The sequence below is a fragment of the Haemaphysalis longicornis genome, unplaced genomic scaffold (genome assembly GCF_048455015.1).
Source record: "Haemaphysalis longicornis isolate Haplotype H1 unplaced genomic scaffold, Haemaphysalis longicornis Haplotype H1 scaffold_4, whole genome shotgun sequence".
In the NCBI taxonomy this organism is placed as follows: Eukaryota; Metazoa; Arthropoda; class Arachnida; order Ixodida; family Ixodidae; genus Haemaphysalis; species Haemaphysalis longicornis.
In genome coordinates this window covers 57,092,779-57,105,624 of record NW_027526361.1, presented here as the reverse complement: position 1 = coordinate 57,105,624, position 12,846 = coordinate 57,092,779, and the positions used below count along the sequence as shown (strand labels likewise).

The 12,846-nt window shown below is 52.6% G+C and overlaps 1 protein-coding gene across 4 annotated transcripts in view; it reads right to left on the bottom strand.

Annotated features, from left to right (window-relative positions):
• The window catches only part of LOC144178741 (fasciclin-2-like), a 92,522-nt gene extending 80,414 nt beyond the window's left edge, over positions 1-12,108 (bottom strand). For all 4 annotated transcript variants that reach the window (XM_077706822.1, XM_077706824.1, XM_077706825.1 and 1 more), the window contains exon 1: positions 11,554-12,108. In XM_077706822.1, coding sequence (XP_077562948.1) covers positions 11,554-11,635 — 82 coding nt within the window. In that variant the 5' untranslated portion in view covers positions 11,636-12,108. The remainder of the gene's footprint in view (positions 1-11,553) is intronic.
• Between the last annotated feature and the right edge of the window lie 738 nt (positions 12,109-12,846).

The window sequence follows — 12,846 nt, the reverse complement described above, 5'->3', positions numbered from 1 at the left end:
GAACAGAGGGGGCTCGGGGGCCCTTCACAACGCGGTAAATGCAGGACAGTCATGTACGCATTTTCCACATCCAACGAACAGCGATTTTCTTCCTTCGCCATTTCGGCACACTAATTCAAGATGTTATCATCCAGATGACGGCCAGCGCTAAACCAGTTTTCTGAGCTACTGAGTCATTTCTTGAAGAACCCCCCTGAATAATCCTTACATGCCGGTGAAAAGTCAACAACCCTCGAGAATATCTGCTTTACCATCACCCCGGGGAACGACCGTCAGGTGACCCTAGTGCCACTCCGTACGAATTAATGCGCTCGCGAGGATGTTGGTAAACAGCACCGCCAGATGCTCGCTCGCCGGGGGCCACAGACAATTGCGAATCCGCGTTTGTAAGCCATCAGGTACGGACACCAAGCCACGCCGGGGCACAGTCGATTTGCTAACCTGGAGAACGCCCAACGCAGCTCTAATTTATCAGCATGCACCGCCACGTAGAGAGATGAAATGGGGCAGGAATACACAGCAGCCCGAGTTGGAGCGACTTGGATACAGATCCGAGAATCGGAACAGGCAGGCGAAATGCTATTTAGGTGTTTTTAACAGCTGCGCTGTTGTTATTAGCCGCAAGTTCGCCGTTGCAGGAACAAATACCAAGAAAATGCCGAGCGCGTGCGTTGCGGCCACCGCCGAGTCCCCGGCTCGCGCAGTGACTTTAATAAATAAAAAAAAAAAACTCCAGCGCTAATGCTAAAGAAGGAAAGACATTCTTGCTTGGGAGAGGCCACCGCGGCCTTCGCATTCTCATTTATGGATCGCGGCGAAGACGACGACGACCTGTTCGATGCATACGACGACGATTATTATCACCGCAACCATGCAAATAAACAGTGATACTGAAACTTTAATATATTTCCGGCAATGCTCACCTACAACAGCTCCGCCATCCAAGTCTTTCGCGTCAGTGCAAGCTTTCCTGATTTTTTTTTTTTAGGGACTGTTTGCCTCCGTGAGGCATCTTTGAGCTTCTAGCGGGTTTCAGCTTTCCACTCCATACTTTTCACATATCGCCATTCACAGTCCATTCCGTAGCGGAAGTCGGCTACAAGAAGCAGGCTTTGTGTTCAACGTAGTGGTGCTCCTCGGAGGAGGTGAAGGAGGATTGGCGTTGCCAGCTCTGCTATGCTGCGGTGCTCACAGTTTCAAGCGAGACGCGCTGGTTACGCGGCTTCCGTTTTGAAACCCCACCGGCGACTCCCTTCGACCTGCTGGACCCGCGATCCCACCGGGCCATTAACCAAAATATGGGACACGCCGCTGTTAGCTAAGGTGGTGAAGCAACTCGGAACGAAACGGCACGACCGGTAAAAGCAAAGCAAGTACCAGCGTGTCGCTGCCTTCTGACCAGAGGTATCGCAGACGAAAAAACATTGCTGTGGACTGCGAAGCGAACCAAACCTCCGCAACTGGACGTGACCTCACTGCAAGTCCCTTCGGCTACACTTCCTTCACCGTCCGTCGGTTCGAAATAAGGACAAATTAGATGCGCCCGCAACCAAAGAAAGGCGGCCAGCAGCACGAGGGCCGACTCGCAGCTGCGGGCAGCGGTGTCCGTCGCCGCGAAACGCGGAGAATCCAATCCGCGGCAGCAGGCGAAATGGGACACGGGAAAACGAGTCATGTCTGCTGCCAGACTGGCCGCCGCGGACGGAGCTGGACGGACACACAAAGGCTGCGGGATAAAAGAAGAGCAGCGGCCGGGCCGCCGGCGAAGTTGGAAAAGAAGCGGAGGAGGCGGTGAGGATGATGACCCTATGCAAACCGCAGCCTCGTGCGCGATGAGAGAAGAACTTGTTCCGTCACGGTCGTCGCCTTGGCGTCTCGACGCCGCCGCCTCCTCCCCGCAGCAGGCGACGACCGCGCGCGCGGTGGGTGCTCGGGGGGCAAACAAAAGAGGCCCCCCGTAAGACCGGTACGCGTGCGCCCCGAGCATTGTGGTGGCCCAGGTGAAACGACGACTAGGGAGGAGGAGAAAAATAGAAGGAACCCCGCTTCGGTGGCGGCAGCAAGTGCGCTTTGCACTTGACTGCGATGAGACCGGTGAGCTGGCCGCAGCCGCCGGGTGTTCCTGCCACGTGCCACGACGGAAAGCACCTGCAGACATTTTTGGAATCCGTTGGAGTCGAAATTAACAAGCATTTGCGAAAGAACAAAAAGAACGAATGAGAGCATTGCCCGTTTGTCTTTAATCCTGGTCGCATGCGGGACTACTGATGAAAGATTTGTCGTCAGCATGTCACCGTCGTGGGCTGCCACTAAAATTTCACGTAATCCTGCATTTCTTTTTGCGTGCGCCTGTGTAGAAAACAACACTGAACTGAATTTGTTTTATTGGTAGCTGCGTTGGATACTTTAACACGTAATTATTTGACTGTTTAGCTTTTGCTTACAATTGTAGTTCATCTGTAATTGGCGACAGAACAAAAAACACCATACGAGGGAAGCCTCACTCTAGAACCACGCGCTTAACATGTAAGCCCCTATAAAAACAAAAAAAAAAACGAATTCTCGACTTCAATCTGTTCAGATCATTGAACAACGTCTAAACTTTAAAAGAAGGCTCGTATGTTCTAAGGTCAGTGCAGCTGTATTGCTCCGAACAACTGACTGTATTCCACCCGACACCCGTCCCTTTGATTGTCCCAAGTTTTGGGGGGCACTGTTTGCACGCAGTGCGGCCCATCCTCCCGAAAACCCTCTCTAGAGGTGCCCGAAAGCAAGTTTTACTTTGTTCAATCCCGACAAACAACGCGCCACGGTTAGGGCATAGAGAAAGAAATACTGGTTAGGGTTCGTCGTTCGATTCGGTCCCTTGCTCAGCACGCGCCCTCAGCGGCCATCGCCGTTCCGCCAGAGAAGCCTCGCGCTTCGTCCGAGCCCGAAACTCCGCGCGTGTTCCGAAGTCAGGCTCGTCGCGCGTTCGCCGGCCGTGGCGCGGAGAGACTTCCTTATCGCGACGCTTCCGAGGGCGGCAGGACCGCCGCCATGGGACCAGTACGACAAACGCGCCGACACGGTCGCGCGCGCACACACTCCATCGCCTCTCCTTTCGGGCGCCAGCTACGAAGACGGGCTCGTCGACGCTCGCCGGGTCCACCCGGGACCGGTAGTGGCCGCTCTGGTGGCGGCGCGGGGTCACTCGCCCAGCCAAACACTCCGGGGACTCTCCGAACTCCGCCAGAAGTGAATTCGACCCTTTCACGACAGTTACGCCACGACGAGGGGGTATTGGCGCTTTGATGCCACGTTTTGAACCCACAAAGCGGCAGGCCGAACTTCCACACAGCTTGCACGCACGAAACGATCGATCTAGGAGGAAACTGCGCTAAGATAAAAAGAAAAGCGAATGCTGGGAAATATGTTATATGCAGAAATACACATATACAAACGCAAATACCATTCTATTGTATACTCTATTATCCACCCTCCTCTACTTCACCCACCAGCTGGCGTTCCGGTGTCCATCCCTGTGGCGAGACAAACTTTCAATATTTCTTACAATAAATACCTACCTAATGGTTACGCAAGGCATTTTTCTTTCCCCTAGCTACACTAAATGTAAAGACTTCCCGCATCTGTCGCCATGCTATCTCGTTTCGCGACCACTGAGTATGTGGCACAGCACAAACATTGGGCGGTAATCTATCCTATCCTTATCTTCCTTGTCGCGCGCGCCGCCCAGGCCGATCTCTACTTGTCATCAAACACGCCTCGGATTGAACGCAGGGCACGATCGCGTCTTCGTCGCCATGTGCCAAAAAACGCGACGTTCGCGGTCCACAAGTGTAGGCGATATCAGCAGGCTGGCATCCGCGCAACGCGGACTGCTTGTTCACGGCATCGTCATAACGGGGGCACCGGCGGGAACAGAGATAAGATGCTGATTCTTCACAGAAAGAAATGTGCCGCATAACAGCTTGGAACGCCACGTCACCTCGGCGTTGATGATTCAACGTCCGCCGAAACCTTTATAGCTTCGCAGTCGGATTGTATTTCCGCAGCAGTAGCTGACATTTCCGCGGTAAAGCAACGACGGCGGAGTAAGCCAACAGAGCGTCCCGGCCGGCGTACTGTGCACCATGCGCGCTCCTACACGGCGCACAGCCCGACCCTCTAGCGTTCATTTTTTAACGGAACTAATCCAGGCTGAAAGGTCAGGTTTGTTCACTCAAAAAAAAGGTCGGGGCATTCACTAATGGAATACTAACAAGTTACTTGTCCCAGTATACACTAGGTACTTAGTAACTGGAAGTAGTAAATGTAGCACTTGTCAGATGTACTAACCGAAGCAGGCAGTAAGCACCACTACCCCCACTAGTAAAGTTCCAATGATAGCACTCTTCTGAGCTACATACGTTTACTAACTGGCCATGCACAACCTAGTCATAAGCACGACCTTAATCTAGTGCTACTACTTCCTACACTCAGTTAATTTACTAACCATGCGGTTGTTAGTGGCAGAGCCTGCGTACAAAACCGCGGGGTAGTAAGGGTCGCAATGAGTTAGTAAATGCGGCCGTTACTACCTTTTTACGACCTTTTTTATTAAGAGTGTTCAGCCCTGGACTAAAATTCACTCGAAAGGCGCTTATCACATCGCACAAGGCTTGTCTGCGGGCAGCATTGCATTTCGCGCAATCTTCCTTCGCTGTTGATGGGACAGCATCGGCCGACTGCGGCTCGGCGCTAATCGTGAATCGAAGCGGCGCCACCCGCTGGGAGCGTCCTCATCGGAAATGGCCCTCATGGCGTTGCGCACGAATAACCCATTCCCCGAAATCGGAAGCCTACCACCTGCGGATGTTTTCTGGGCAACACGTGGAAACGTGAGGAGGCCGGCGGTCGTCGAAGAGATCGTGTGCGAGCCGTACGTACAAAGCTCGTTGATGCAGGCCGCTAGGAACCGTCCGCTAGACAGCACGGGAGGTGGGCGGTCTGTGATGGAGCCTCGGGTAGGATTCGCAAGATGCGAGTTGTCCTTGATTCTTCCGGTGGAAGAATACCGATAGGCCTTAGTATGACCGCAAATAAAGTCTCTCTTCTCGTGCTTTCTTTGCACAGGTCTCATCGGCGTAACTACTTGTTGCTGGACGCAGCATCACCGCGACTTTCATTGTATCTGAAAAAAAAAAATTATAACCAACACCCCCTGATAGGAGCACATATTCCACGAACCTTCCAGACTCCTCCATTGTCAGAGAATTATCGCTTGGTTGACTCTCTGGTGAAAGTTGCCGCAACACAACACTGAGCCCGGCTCTCGGGTCTTAACCTACCACGGCGTTATTTGAAGAGTTGGGGAGGAGGGGTGTGTGTGTGGAGAACCCATTTTTTATATTACTTTTCAACACGTCCCCTCCCTTCCAGCAAATCGGCCCGCCATGCGTGGCTCGTGAGGGGGCTGCCCGCAACAGCGTCGGGTCCTTTTCTTGCCCGAAACGGATACACGGTTTGCGCAACCATTAGCGCGCCCGCGCGTGTAGCGAGAAAAAGTGCACAAGACCGACCGGCACACGAGACGGCCGAGAAGGGCGGCAGGACGACGGCACGGTTTGGGCCCTCCCTGCTAGCGCCGTCACGGTGGAAGCGGTTACCAAAGGAGGTACGAGAGAACGTCTCGAAAATCGTGATCCCCCACGGAAGGCGGGCGCGGCGGCCATTGCGTCACAGCCAAGGTGGAAGAGACATGCGAGGAATTCGCACCGCCGCCAGCCCTCCCACAAGGTGTGTGCGCCCGCTTGATTCTCCCTCGAGCAGGAGGGGGCCGAATCACGAGTCCGGGGTGAAGAACCACCGCCGGCTCGCCGTCGACACCCAAGACGAGGGAACGCCAAAGTTACCAAGTAAAGTACAAGAAACTGAGCGGGGGTGGGAGGGGAGTTTCCCCCAAACCAGGGGACTCCAGGGCGGACCACGGTTGGTAAGACCTTGAGAACGGCAGCAGCGGTGGTGGATTGTTGTCAGTTATAGTCGCGGAGGCTTTCGTTGTCTGGAACGCCGCAGCGCGGCGGTTCCAACTAACAGCTGTTCGCAGGCCGAGGAAAAAAAAAAAAAAAAAAGCAAGTAGCCAATAAAGGAGGCGACGTCACCGGCAGTATGCGAGGAATGCAAGAGTCCCGGCGGAGGCCCCCCTCCTTTGAACAAGACGAAAGGCAATTTCGGGGGAGCAGCACCGTGCTGTACGTACGCCAGAGGAGAGTCGCGCACTGCACCATGGCTTCCAACAACGAAAGCTCTGCTCCGCGGGTGAACGCAGCTTTCACGATATTCGTAACAGGCACGCGGTGTCGAATGATTTCAGGGAAAAAGAAAACTATAAAGCGAAAAAAAAAAACAGTCGGCGGCAAACTTGACACTCTTTGGGTAACTAAAATTCCCCTTACTTTGACTACACAACGAACGCAAGTGAGGCGCTGTTCCCCTTCAGCTACTAAGCGAACTGTTTTTCAAACGACTTGCCACGGACGCGCAAATTTTCCTGTTAGCCACTTTACGCCAAATCCAAACATCATTTCCATCATTCCCCTCCCAGCCCCAACACCAGCTGGTGTCAGGATCACCGCATTCGCCAGGGCTATCTAGCTCTGCATGCCTGCCAGTTCACGAACAGCGAGTCGTCAATACAGTAAGATAAGCAAGCGGTTCGAGTCCAGAGTCCTTTTTAACAGCGAAGCTGTTTAGCAATGGACCTTTTTTCAGCGGCGATCTGCGCATGCGCGGGCTATCGGACTGCCATTCTTGGCAGTAGCCTCGGGCGAAATAAACTAAAGGGCGCCCCATCAGCTTGCTGCTTGGGGAGCGGCAGTGCCTCCTGGGCTGCACATTTTATTTCCTCTTTTCGGCCAGTTCGCAGTGAGTTCGTACGTGCACACAAAAAAGGCTTTCAAAGGAAAGGGGCAGCAATGTTTAGGCTGGCCACGCTGCCAGTGGGGGAGCGACGAAAATGAAAAAGAGTGAAGAAAAAGGGGTGCTTCGGCCACTGCAGATTAGTCATGAGGACAAAGGTGCGGTCATTGACCAAGGTAAGGGGAAGGCAGACGTTTAGGAACCTGTACGGCCAGATTACCCACCCGAGCGTGCGCCTGCTACCGTGACATTCACGTGAAACACACGGGTGATGGGTTGGTGCGGGAGGGACTGCAGGTCCAGGATATTTCGGGCACGGGTTTCCAGAAAGCCAAACATTTTTGGGGGCGATTGTACTGCCAGTTTGGTTCACCGTGGTGGCCGCTACGAGGACCGGTACTGGAAAATGGTCCACTCGCTTATTCTGGCCTTTCACAAAACTCATTACAAAGAAAACGAATCACCGACAACGGCAAATCAACGGAGTCAGTCAGTCGTCTTACCCACTGGGCTACGAACCATGAGTTAGTACCCGAGAGTCGAACGGCTTACTCACTCGGCTGTGACTGTGGGAAGAGGAACAACGCCACCTGTTCGACACAGAACACGTGATAGGGTACACGTTGCACCTGCGGGCGCCTAGTTTAAGCGCGCGGAGTTCCGTTCGTTCATTCTGCTTCTTCGCCGCTATAGTAACAAAAATGGAGTAAAGGCAGTTGCGGCAGCGAAGTAGAAGCAAATCGGCTGCAATCGTGGACGTAAACCGTCGTGATAATTCCGTACAGCTTCGCTGCTTAAGTCTTACACGTTAGTGTGAGCTTCCTTCATTTTTTTTTTTTTTTGTCGAGAGCCCCTTCTGCTCATATCCTATCCAGCTCTGACTCACCTTTGCGTGAATAATCTTAGAAGCCTTTTTTCCCAAATGACCCGTTCGCTCATATCCCGATCAGCACGGTATCAGCCTGGGCATCGCCACAGCAATCTTAACGCCATCAGATTAGTAATCGTACCCATGTCACCCAATCACCTCCCCAATAAAAGTCCCCCAAGAATTATCCTACAACGTGGCGCGTTACCCTCTGCCAAGTAATCAGATGCGATTACGTCCATTTGCAAGTTGGCCTATCTACAAGTGACACTTCAGCAGAGAGAATTGAGAGAACTGGTTGCTCCGTAACTGAAAACTGAACGTTCGAAAGAGCACACAAACGACATGAAATTTTGAACTAGCTTCGTAACTCCCCCTCGTTTCCAAAGCAGTGGCCGAAAGTCAACGCGAAACCGTGGTACCCTTTACTTTCTTCACGGCCCACTAATTTTCGCGAACTCTAGGTGGTCGTGAAATTCAGTTTTACTAGTAAATCTTGCTGCAACAATTGAATACGCTTGTATTCTTCCGTTCGCACAGGTTAACCTGGATGCCCCACTCGAGAGAGGTGAGCCTGAAGACGGAAACACGATTTCATTGCCCGCAGTAAGGCGGCACCCGTGCACGTGGTCATTTCCAGTACCTTCGGGGATAGTTCGAAGATGACGTCATGCTTTGCGTGGTTCCCCAAAGCGCTCCGCTGTCCAAGGTCGGATTGAGGAATGCTTTTGTGGTTCAAAAAAAAAAAGGGGGGGGGGGGTAGGGGGGGTCACTAATACTTTCCCGGAAAGACCTCAGCAAGGTGGCACGTCGCAAGTGCTTGGGGCAGTCGAGAGAATATTTCCCCCCAAAAGGTAATGGCCTTCGGAGGTCACCCTTCCCTGAAGTCTGGCACGTGGCTCCCAACCTGCCAGGTATTCTCTTATTTCTTTGTTGTCACTCTTTCATACCTGCTGTTCGGGAAAGAAAACTGACCCTTCTCCAGTACGTCTTCCACGACCCGATACAGGAAAAAAGAAAGAAAGAAAGTTAAAAAAATAGCAAACATTTGGCAGTCAGCAGACACGTACCTTCGGCCCACTGTTTCCCTTCTTAGAATTTGGGGACAAGGCCCCCCTCATCTTCCAAGTTCGGAAAGATAACCAGACTTCCCAGAGACGTCGCTGCCCGGCTGCGAACTTCTCTTTTCCGCGACCAGCTCCGCAATGGCCGCCCGGAACGTGCCGGCCGCAAGACTACCCATCCTCCTCCGTGGTTCACGTTTGAAGCGCCAAACTTCGACCACATTAGCGAAAAATTAGGGGAAGTAATAAAAATAATTCTTCAATGCTACGGCCGCTGAATCTGATGGGACCGATGTGGTTAAAAAGCAGCGACAGGCAGATGCTACGCGCCCTTCTATCAGAACCAAGTTACGCCATTAGGGTTACAATGTCGCATCGGTACGCCAGGCGCAATCTAAAACCTTCGCAGGCAACGATTTGGACATCCTTACGCGCGGTATCGTATCACAGGAGAAGGAAAAAAAAAAAAAAAAAAACACGAGGCGTTTCGAAACGCAACCGACTCGAGTGAAACAATAGTCGACAGTGGACAAAGAAGGCGTACGGTCACGTTGATTTGATCAACGGTCGACCGCGCGCTGTGGCTACTGTAATTCCGTCACAGTAGGCCATGTTTGCCGTCTCGTCAGCGGAACACCGGCTACATGATTCGGGGGGAGCGCGCATACGTAATGACTGCGCCATTGCGCAAGAGACGACCACGGCCGTGTTTGCAGAACAGGGCCGCTGGGCGCGGACAGTCGGTAAACAAAGGCACGGGGCAGTCGCCAAGAACCAAATCTGCAGTGGTCGACTAAAGCGCAAAATGGAAGGAACAAAAAAAATGAGTGCACATCGGACGGCATACAGTTCGGTCTTGCAGCTTTTGCTTGATGCATGCGGCGAGGAAATTACACCAGAAAACGAGGGGGCAAACCTTGATCAATCAAGTCCACACAGAGGTTTGGAAAATGGATTGACATATATGACAACGGTTCGTTTGCCTACATAAGATTTTTTTGAAATCCTGTTTGAACATACCGCAGTATGATCGATTAAAGCTTGCTCTCAGTCGGAGTTCTACGTTCCAAAGTAAAAAAAAAAAATACTTGCTGGACGACTGAGGCACTGCAGTGACTACCACGAAAACGGAAAGAGCATTTATATAGTGCATCGGCGCATGATACGCTCACAGGTTCGGGACTAAATTTCATAACATCTAGCGGCGTTTGTAAAAACGGTGTATCCTTTTTATCTTTTACAAAATTCACCAATTCAACAAAACGATTACGCGCAGAGCCATCCAACTACCGACATATCTGTTTCTTGAACATTGAAATTAATATAACTTATATTTCGGCATCAGGACTCAGCAAGGTTTCCGGGTTGAGAATCTACTCAGGGTTTCACGTCAAGGCTTTCTGACCGACGCATACTGTACACCGGGCCAAGCGCACGCAGTAGAACCGAGAAATAAATTCTGTGCGGAAAGCTTGGGCCATATTTTTTTAAAGTCTAATCTATCTTGAGAATAAAAAAGTTTTCCTCAAATTTCTTGCGGTCTTTTTTATTGCCACTTGCATCTCGACGCCGCAACAACGAAATCGCTTTTGCGGGTGGCAAGAAAGGCGCTAAGAACGCACGCACACACACCCCGGTACCTTCGAAGTGCTTCAGGCGGTTCGAAAGCGGGCAGAAAGAACAGCACGTTAGACACTCCGGAGAAATATGAACGTGGGAGCGCCGCTTTGCCTCGGCACATCGGCGCTGGCCCACGGAAAGTCGGCCGTCGAGAATAGAAATTAGCGCATAGCGTTGCTCCAGGCGAAACGCTTACATCACGCGAGTCTTTCGCCGGTGGCGTTTATGGCTTTGTTCTTTCAGTATTCGGCGACTGCGTTACGCTTGCTCGGCTCGAAAACGAAGGCCTCGGTCAGTAGAACGACAGGGAAGTCAACTGCACCGAAAGCGGGGTTAATGCGCTCTCGTGCCACACCTCTGGGGGGTACTTACGCCAGCTTTCACGAAACTCGTTGGTGCGTCGGACGCTACCAAAAATGTTAGCTCATTACTCATTTTAATGACATTAGCCAAATTGCCGAATTAGAGCTCGAGCGCGAAGCAAGTTGTTCAGGACCCCCACCACATTACCGCATTGTTTGGTGCAGAATTAACACGCTTCCGGACGGTACCAAAATTTTAAAAGTGGGCAAGCACAAAAAAAAACAAAGATAAATTAAGTTATAAAAAAAGGCCTGGTGTGTGGTGGAGTGCCACTTGTCTCGTCACAGCGTGCAAACAGACATGGCAGGTGGCACAAACAGCTGAGGTCCGAAGCCTTTTGTTTTTTTGCTCCATCAGTTCCGGCCCTCGCGCACAAGTTTTGAAAGCTGGAACAAGACCGCAACTTCTAGAAGCGTGCGAAATACTAGAAACGCCCGGATGTAACCGCCTCACATACTGGGAGCGGGACGAAATGCAAGCACACCCGCTGAAAACAAAGGATTGCTCACTAGAGCGGGAGCAGTGCGCGCGCGGTGCCGCGGGCAACCATCCCAAAAGAGAGCGATGCGCGAAGCAGCCGACGCAACGGCCCAAACAAGCTAGGCCTAACCGCCGTGTTTTGCTCCGGCCGCTCTTGTGCGCAAGCTCCCGACCGAAATGCGCCGAAGAGGCGGCGTCCCGACACTGCGACCCAGCAGGGAGCAAGCAAGAAAAATAAAAAGGCTGCGCTCAACTCACCGGGTAGCGAGGATATCACGAGGCAAAATATTAGCCACTTCGACGGCATCCTACAAAAGCTGCACAATAATTTAAGGGTCATGTTCGCCGCAGGCCCGTTCTCCGAACGCTGGTGCACTTGTCCGTTCGTGGCCGTCGCACGGCCGAGAAAACACAGCAGCGGCCGCACTTCACCGCTGGCACGTCGCGCCGAGGGTCCGGCGCCGTGGACGAGAGCGCAGCACACGCGCACGCACTACCACACACCCGGCCGTCACTGGGCACGAAACAGCGGGGTCCGGGATGCTGCGTGCCGCTCGAGGGTCGGTCGGCGTCTTCGGTCCGGAGATATCCACCGCTTTCTCCCCGCGCGCCCTTCCGCGCTGACTCACCGGCACTGGGGAGGCGTCGCAGCGCTATCAGTCGATGTATCCGCCGCGGTCTCCGTATTTTCGGAACTGATTCATTTAGAGCGGATTTGAATTGTTCAAACGGGAGCTCCGAATGCGGCTCGCTACCTCCTCATTGGTGGCCCTTTTGCTTTGACATCCCCGGGCGCAACAACGTTGCTGCCAAGGTTGCCAGAGAGCGCGACTGCGTCTGTGGCGGCCCCTGGTGGTGGCGCCGAGCAACACTGCGGAAGCGGCGGCGGCGGCGGCCGGGCGAACCAGCGGCAAGCACCAGCAAAACCAGAACTGGTTTTGCTTGTCGGTTGCGCGTGTTTTGGCTGTTCGCGAAATGGGACAGCGACGGACGATGGCGGCAGTACGACCGCTTATCACGTCACGTCTCTTCATGACGAGAGTTCGCTTCCTTCTTTTTCTTGCCTTCTTATTCAGCTGAGCACCACAATGTGCCGGCGAGCACCAAAGAACACGGAGAGGTAGATAAAGCCTTTAACGGCGTCTGGTAATTACAAGGTTGAACGAGTTCGTCTGAGAGCTGAATCCTCCTGCGATGGGGACTGTGCGCTTAGATGATCAGAGCGCGGAACCCGTGCTTAGAGCAGCGTGTCATTTGGCCTAATTTGTACGTTTCGGTTATTTTATCGGTGCCTCCGTTACTGCTATCGATCACGATGCGCTCTTGACACCATGTGATGCCAAATTGCTTCGCTCCATTTTTCTTTTTCTTTTTTCACCATTGACTCCGCTCGTGACAGTGGTCATTTCAAATGGAAGTACCGACAACGAAGCCTCGTTTTTACGATTACCTCTTTAATGAACTTTTCAGAGAATGAACCCACCCGAAGTTCCCATACAAGAACGTTTCATTACTACAAATTTTGCCCCCATTTTAGGAATTACGATGGTT